General features: G+C 35.0%; 1 protein-coding gene across 1 annotated transcript; it reads right to left on the reverse strand.

Moving 5' to 3' along the window:
• Window positions 1-1,083: 1,083 nt before the first annotated feature.
• LOC107062524 (agamous-like MADS-box protein AGL62) lies at window positions 1,084-1,677 on the reverse strand. Its single transcript, XM_015313224.1, has one exon. It carries the CDS (start codon window positions 1,675-1,677, stop codon window positions 1,084-1,086), a length of 594 nt encoding a protein of 197 aa, XP_015168710.1.
• Window positions 1,678-8,579: the final 6,902 nt, after the last annotated feature.

Below are 8,579 nucleotides of genomic sequence, written 5' to 3' on the forward strand. Positions count from 1 at the left end.
ATTTTAGTGAAAAACTTGGCAAACTAGTTATGCTGAGACAAATGCTGAATTCACAGACATGTTGCAAAAAGATTTAAAAGAAAAAAGAAAATCCCCACAATATTTGAGGACAGGTAATACAATATATATTACAACTCATGAGCTGAAAGGAAGTACCTAACTTGAAAACCTTAGGGACTGTGTTATGAACAAAGCTAACTCTGTAAGGGTCTATGGGCTATTAGAGAATTTTATTTGGGATCCAGGCCCAACAATCATTTGTTAATTATGTCGGAACTTTGACCGCCAGTTATCTCTCATCCCCTTTCTCTGTTCTAGTATCTCATCCCCTTCTAGTTACCTTCTTCTAGGTTAATCTCTCCCTAGTTAGTGTGTTATTATTTTGTTGTGCGTATTCTACATTGTAACTTGTATGCAGTGATAAATATATATAATAGTGCTTGTGTTGGAATCAAGTTTGTTTCATACTGACAGGAACTATAACTAAAAGCATAAAAAATAGAGGTGAAACTGGCACTTGCTTTGTACTATATTAAGTTATTTTCACTTGTCTTTGGAAGGAAGGCCCCTCATTGTCGCCCTAGCAACTGGCATTAGTCTTATAATAGCAATCTGTAGTTGATCTGTGGTGCTTGTCTTGAAGCAATCTGAAGGTAAAACTGCTGGGTAGATTCTCTAAAATACAGGGGACAAATTATGTAGTGTACCTCCTTTAATGTATAATTATCAAGATCTATTACAACAAAGACTCTTTAAATCGATATTGGGTAGTAGTTATTACTTAGGAAGGTAACCATAAACAAGAAGTGGAAAACCTGTTGGTTAGCGGTTCTTGTGGTTTTAAACATGACATGTGAAAATTATAAACTAAGTATTGTAAAAAGACATTCTTTTTTAAATGGACCAAAAAAAAGTAAGACAAAGTAATTCAAACGAATAAAGTACCAAAATAAAAGCTTATTCCATTCCATGATGAACATACTGAAAGATAAAATTAAGATCAAAACTTAATCATCGATATGACATACTTAACTCTATAAATACGAAATTAAGTTATTGAACTTTAAATAAAGTAAGAAAAATCTATTCACCAGATCTAGATGACCCTTCGCCGGAATCGAACGAAGTGCTTTCCCTAGCTCTTAAAGGAGCGAGTGCACTTCCAATGGTTTGATATGGAAATTCAATACCACACTCCATAAGTTGGCTTGCTAGTTTTTCAACTTTTTTATCCGCAGCCTCCAAGGACTCGCACAAGATCTTAAGGTCAAAAAAGCTAAGTTTTTCATTTGAAGGTTTTGTCCTCAATGCTTGAAGTGCTTGTCCATGTTTTCTTTCTCTTTCGAGTGATCTCTCCAATTTGTTCAGCTTTTCATTGATCTCATCAATATTGGCATTTTGATGAGCTACAATGATGGGGTTAGGATCATCAGTGTCAGGTGGAGGATTCTCTCTGACAAATTTATCCACAATTGACTCGACGGAAGGGTATCTACATGCATATTCTTTGTTGCTGGGAGGAAAAGCTACAATAGCAATATTAGCACCGCCCAAAGTAGAGAGCTCACTTGCCTTTTTAAATAGGCCAGCACGTCTTTTTGAGAATGTTACTTGTAAGTTGGTTTGATTTTGATTCCTCGCAATTTCAATTCTTCTGTGGCCATTAGGTCTTCTCATGGCTAAGCTTTTGATTTGAGGATGTAAGAAAATGTGATGTTGAGTCTTTGTTTTAAAAATATATTTATACCGATAGAATCATCATATTATTTGATGAAAATGAACTCAAATAGCAAAAAAATAAAAATATTTATGATAATTCCTTATTCGGTAGGATTTGACCCAAATCATAATATTAATGAAATTCCTTTTATTTGTTTCATTCTATCTTTGTCAATCCGAACTATAGTAATTACAAATAACATATTTTTTTAGTTAAATTTATTTTACTGAATTATTGGAAAAGTTTTTGTTGTGTCATTCTTTTGTTATTTATGTTTTAGTAAGTTAATATGTAAATTGATGATAGTTGTCACAAAAAAAAGAAGTAAATTGATGATAGTTTTTGAGGTTTTTTTAATTGTATTTGTATATTTTCTATATTTTCTCTTGTTCAACTCTGTATATTTCCTAATGTAGACATGCTTAATAAAATACCTTCCACTATTAGCTTCATAACATAAAAATATTTAATTTCTAACTTATATTGACGTACAATTATGTTTAAGAACTTCAGTTTAAAATTTTAAGTTATTTTTGTGTGTTCGAGAACCTTTGTAACTCGTAAAGTATACTTGTAACTTATGACAAGTTGAAGAATACCGTAATAAGAAAATCTAAATCCTAACACAATTTAACATGTATAAACCACTTTAGAGTATTCTCATACACTTTATAGTTTAATATAAATTTTTAAAATGATACAACGAATTTGTGTCTCTTTTCTTATCTAACAAACTAATTAATATTTGAATATGATATGATGCTTTATGAAACAATATGTAATAACAATCAAAACAACGTGTAAATTGTGAATATTGTAGCACTCCATTCTATCAACATAACCTATCTAAGTTTACGATTTGAAATTAAAAGTATTAAATAAGACTAGATAGAGAAAGAGAAGAATTATATTTTGGTCATACACTAAAGAAGAATATATAGGAGTTGATACAACAATGAGTCCTAAAGTGATACTACAACTAATCCCAGTTGTACAAGTAGATAACTATGACATAATTAAAAATTATTCACATATATCTCTTTTACAGCCCCACAAATTGGTGTTGACATCTACAATACCCAACTTGTTAAACATAGGATTGAAAAAATCATGTAGAAGTGGCTTGGTTAGGACATCAACAACCTGATCAATAGTGTTGCTCCCAAATGCACACACAAGTATACGTGGTCGTAGAAGTAATTAATGACTCTTTTTAGAACTGGATTGTCGAACCCAAAGGACTTACGATCAATTTAAATCAATTCTACTAATTCCACAAATTAAATAAAATGTTCTCAAAAAACTTGTGTTTTCTATAGTACTATTGCAAATAACTCAACTTTAAAAATAACTAATAGTGACAACTTCTATTTCAGTGTTTTAAACAATAAATGAACATTTCCAGGGTTGTAGCTTACTTAAGGCTATATGTATCCCATCTCATGTATGAATTAATTAAGGTTATCAAATTATTGATTTACAGGGTTGATGTTGTGATCATGATCTCTCGACCTCTAATCGCCTATTCCAATTGAATGTTTAACTACATCATTGAGCAGGGATAAATAAACTCAATTGAATATCATTTATTTTTCATCCCATTTCATAATCAAGCCCGGTGTTCGTCCGAGTGTCAATCCTAACATGAATCTAAACAAGTGATATGCAAGAAAGATCAAGCCTTTTATATTCTTTGGTCTATCTGCATATTCGCCTCTCGATTTCAAGAATATACAATATATTTATATCAATGGTGGCCAATTACGAAATACTAAAATAAGAATACTAAAGTAATTTATATGATAACACAAATTAATCCATAAAAATCGATGTTCAACAATTACCCATAGCTACAACCCCAGAACAAAGGCTTGTAGCCACTCATACTATTCAAAAAAGCAAATACAATTGTTTTCATGAACTTCGAAATTAAAGAAAGTGTAGAAGATTGAAAACTAAGATGAATTGTTTATCCCTTGCTCTTGCACACAAAAAATAAGCCGACTTTCTACAAAATAAACCTAGGATCCTATTTATAGAGTTTAGGAAAATTAATCCCCACTCCTAATTAAATTTGGAATCCTAAGCCAAAATAATTCACCGGGAAAGTCGGGGTCAGCCTGGGGAGGTGCGCCAGTATCACCACAATATAATCAAATAAATAATCCCAATAAGAAATAATAAACAACAACACCCATAACGCTGATTTTAGAAATCAGGTCCAAATTGATCCAAACAGTCATTCCCGAGGATTGTGGTTAAATCTGGAATTTTCTATAAAATTATGATACCCAAAGATTTAGAAACTCATTAGTGAAAATCGTATTGAAAATAGATTTGAAATCAAGCTTTAACCTACATTTTTCTTAAACATCAAGTTCTTGTGAAAACCACAAAGTTTGAATTCAAAATTAGTGATTTGATCGTAACAATCATGAAATAGTTAGTGGGTAATGAATATGGGGAGCAAAATATCATTACCCAATCGAAGAATCTCAAAGAACCAGTTTAAAATCGCCTCTATCGAGCTCTCAAGGTTCAAAAATAGTGAAATGGGGATGAAACCCCAACTTTTGGAAAGGAATTCTATCCACGTCACTTTACTCTTCGCAATTGAGACCCCAAACCTTGCGATCGCGATGAGTAATACTTGTCAACTCATTAATTGACCAATAAAATCATTATCAAGGCCCATACGGTCATGATGCACAACCTACAAATCCTTTGTGATCGCGGAACCCATCTCATAATTGTGAAACTCACCACCTCTAACCCTTCGCTATCGCGGAACCCACCTCGCGATTGTGAAGCACATAAATATCATCATCTTGATCGTGAAGGACAAGTTGCGATCCCAAGGAGAAGTTCAGCATGCACCAGACATCAGCAACACAACAACAAACCAAGACACATAAGTTCATCAAATGCACCCTCGAGATTTGTTCAGAACCTTGTACATACAAACCATATATGCAACCTAATTAAATTTGATGTTCCACACTCAATGGAATTGTTGAAACAAGGATTTGAGGTCTCCTTGACCCAAAACCCATTAAAGTCGCAATAAACTAACTTTCGCTCAAATATACCAAATTGCCCTCAAAAGCTCTGAAAATTCAAGTAAGACCTCACTTAGACCTAAAATCATCCCCCGAATCCAATGAAATTTTCAGAAATCTAATTCGAGCATCCAAACTCTAAATATTGACTAAAGTCAAATCTTGTTTAAGTGCACTTAAACTTACAACTCAATGGCTCAATTTTCTCGTAAGGACTACAAGTCTGAAAAGAACATCATTACTAGACCAAATCCCGTATTCTGGATCTGATGAAAATGATGAAATTCTATTCGGAGACTTGTAGATCTAGTTGTTGAGAAAAACAACTTTTAACAACTTAAAGTCTCATAAAACAATTCTAAAACTTCCAATAATCACAACTTTATGACCCGATTTCAAAACCAACTTCGTAAATTGACCAAACATGACATGGGGAAATTATCAAAAGGGGTAAAATGATAATTTTTCAAAAAAATTCAAAAATAACCTTTAGGGTCATTACAATAAGAACAACTCAACAATTAGCTTTGGTGGATGGTCGAGTGGTGGACCATTGCTTTTTGGACGACCATGAAAATGGCGTACTTCCAAGATTTATTACATAACCAATTGTGGAAGGTGACAGGCCCAATCAGAGTCAGAATACACCATAATTCGATTATCTTTCTCATGGGTTATTTAAAGCCCAAATGAAGAGGCTTGATTGAGCTATCAAAGCAACCACTTAACAGTCTTCCAATGATTAAATTGATGGCAATGCATTAACTTAAATAATTTATTTATTTTGAACGCAATGTAAGGTATGGTGAAGGACAAATATTGTAGCTTGCCAACAATTGTCCATAAGAAAGAGCCATGAACAATAAGATCAACTTGGTCTACACTGAGAACATTAGCGACGGACATATGAGTAAGAACTCCTTTGTTGTCTTGCATATTTGCCTCCAGGAGAAAGTCTTCTATATAATTCAATTGACAATAGTAGGCCACCTTGCTATGACAGAACCTCAACACCACAAAAAATGTTCAGTGGCATAGGTTCTTGATAGAGAAACATTAATTAAGGACATTGATAATTTGTCTAACACCGTGGTCTTGATTTCCAGTAAATATAATGTCATCAAATATAAAAGGATATAAATAATCAATTATAACACCTCAGAAGTGCATAACTCAGATAAAGTTGGAAGGTGAAAATTAAGTTGTTGAAGTATGCAATATTTGAATTTCAGGGGAGGTGTTGACGGACTGTACAAGCTTTCATTGTCCGTAAGCACCCATCGAAGAAGCCTCAGAGAATGGAATTTCACCTAGCCAGGGACCATAGATAGTTGTACCGTTCGTAAATGGATTCACGAGTCATATACCCGTACACCTTTAGAAAGTGATTTGTTTGGAATTGACATGACGATTGTGATTCATGACCTGTGGATGGTTCTACATACTGTGGATGGGTCCGTAGACCATACCCTTGGACCTCAGGGAAGATGAACTTAAGGATGGTTTTAAAGGAGGTTTGTACGACCTGTGTAAGGATCCACAAACCGTAGACCTTGTCGTGGAATAAAGGATCAGAAAATGGGATATTTTGGCTTCAATATGACAAGAAGACTCCAGGGTCCATGTAACGGTTTACAGACCATGGAAAGGGATTTTAAAGTTGAACTTCATGTCATGCCCCGAGCCTACACCCTGGATGTGGCCGACACTCAAGAATCATTTTTGATCCCCAAGCGAACTCTTGACCTGACTGACTATTTAGCGGAAGACTTACTCAAGAATAAAGAAGCTTTAAAAATAGAATTTATAACATTCAAACTCAAGTAAATACTTAACTCAACTTCTGAAAATACTTAAGTACAATAATAATAATACTTTGCAAAACAATCTCAAAATGTCTCAAACAAAAGGGAAATACCGAGAGACTCATCAACATTAACTATCTATGTAGGCTCTAATACTAGGATAGAATTCGGGACAAGACCCATGACAACTTAACAATAACATGAAATTAAATTGTGAAATCCTCCGGAAAGTAAGGAGGCTCACCAAAGGTGTCTAAAGCGCAAAGTGATCTCAACGAAACGCCAGTTGATGATCCTGAACACCTATATCTGTATCATAAAAGTTGCAGGTTGAGTGACATCAACACATTGAATATACGGGTAGGTAAGATAGCTGAATATAAAACAACTGAAAGAAAGGGTTGCAATAGATGTAGATATATACTCAACTGAATGTAAATAAATAAGGAAGTGAAATCATTAAAATTTTATAAATATACTTTCTCAATCTTTGAAATTTAGCATAATAAGTGATATATAAAATATACTTTAACTCTATTGGGAGATTCTCTAACCGACAACCATCACTATGAGCTAAGTGATGATACAACATCTTGTCCACGCTGCCAAAACTGTCCTGTATCGTGCCAGAATATAAGAAACCTCAACTAAGTGGATCCACTAAGCTATGCCTGAAGCTCTAAGGATTCATGTAAAAAGTATGATCATGTACCCATATTGGCAAGACATGGTTTATGGGGGTTGTGAGTTGTCAGAACTCTCCCTCATATCAGTGCTCAATACTACACCCAATAATATTTGCCTTTGCTCAATGTATAAAAACATTACTCTTTCTCTAGTTTAAGATAATTGCTCAACTATCCTCTTAAATGAGGCAACTGTTCTGAATTAACTCTGAACTCCTTGTTTAGAAATCAAAGTTTCTCTTTTCTCACTGTAAAAATGATAAATCTGGGATTCAATAATTCCTTTAAATGTAACATCCGAAAATTTGAAATAACTATTAAGAAGATTGAAATTGGAAATAGTCATTTTTGGAAAAAATTCAGAATCTGGAAATTTGGCCAAGTATGGAAAAAGATGAGTTTTTGGCTAACTTTGAATAGTTATAACTCCTAACTCAGGATGATTTAGGTGTAGTTCTAGTTATGTTTGCGAATCTCGTGGAACGATCTTTCCAACGCCACCGAGTTTGCCCGATTCCGAGTTCGTATGAGTGAGTTATGCCCTTTGGAAGTTGGGCAGTTGGCAGGGAAATCCGTCCGGAAATTTTAAGGGCATTTTGGTCTTTTCCCTAACTAATTCCTTTGGTTATATTGTTGTGTTAGACTGAATTTTAGATCAGTTTGTCCCATTTTAAAGAGTGAGAGTTAGGGGCTTGGGAGAGAAGAGAGAAAGAGAGGAGAAAGAGAAGAGCAAGCAAGGAGATCATCGTGGATATCGTCGGGGGGTGAATCCCCTACTAGGGTATGTGAGTCCCATAGTGTGGGTTGGTTCTTTTCCCCACACGCCAAACTCGTTTTATTTTCGAGAAAGGATTGGTTATGTTGTTGAAGTTGTTGGGTTGTGTTGTTGATGTTGTTGATTGTGTTGTTGAAGTCCCTTGTTGATTTGGGACATGTTTCCGGTTGTGTTTTTGAGTTGAAATCTATTGTATGTTGAGAGTTTATGATTCTAAGATTTGGGGCTGGAGCCTTTGAGGTTGAGGAGGTTTAGAGTTGGAGAAATGAAGGAGAAAAGTCGAAGTTTTCGGGGAAAAGGGGCTGGGGCGTCGCGCCAGGCAGCGCGCCCCAGCAGGGGCTCTGAAGTTTCCCCTATGGGGCGCCGCGCCTAGCAGTGCGCCCCAGCAGTCCTTCTGAGCTTCGAGGGATGGCGCCCCGCGCCTTGCAGAGCGCCAAGGACGCCAAGTTCCCCCATTCTTTTCACACTTTCTCATGCATGAGAGTTAGTTTCTAAGTCAAGTGAAGTCAAGAGTTAAGCCTAGAAGTTAAGTAA

Source organism: Solanum tuberosum, unplaced genomic scaffold (genome assembly GCF_000226075.1).
Source record: "Solanum tuberosum cultivar DM 1-3 516 R44 unplaced genomic scaffold, SolTub_3.0 scf00239, whole genome shotgun sequence".
Classification (NCBI taxonomy): Eukaryota; Viridiplantae; Streptophyta; class Magnoliopsida; order Solanales; family Solanaceae; genus Solanum; species Solanum tuberosum.

Coding starts and splice junctions, on each gene's coding strand:
- LOC107062524 (XM_015313224.1), bottom strand. CDS start 1,677: ATGAGAAGACCTAATGGCCACAGAAGAATTGAAATTGCGAGGAATCAA.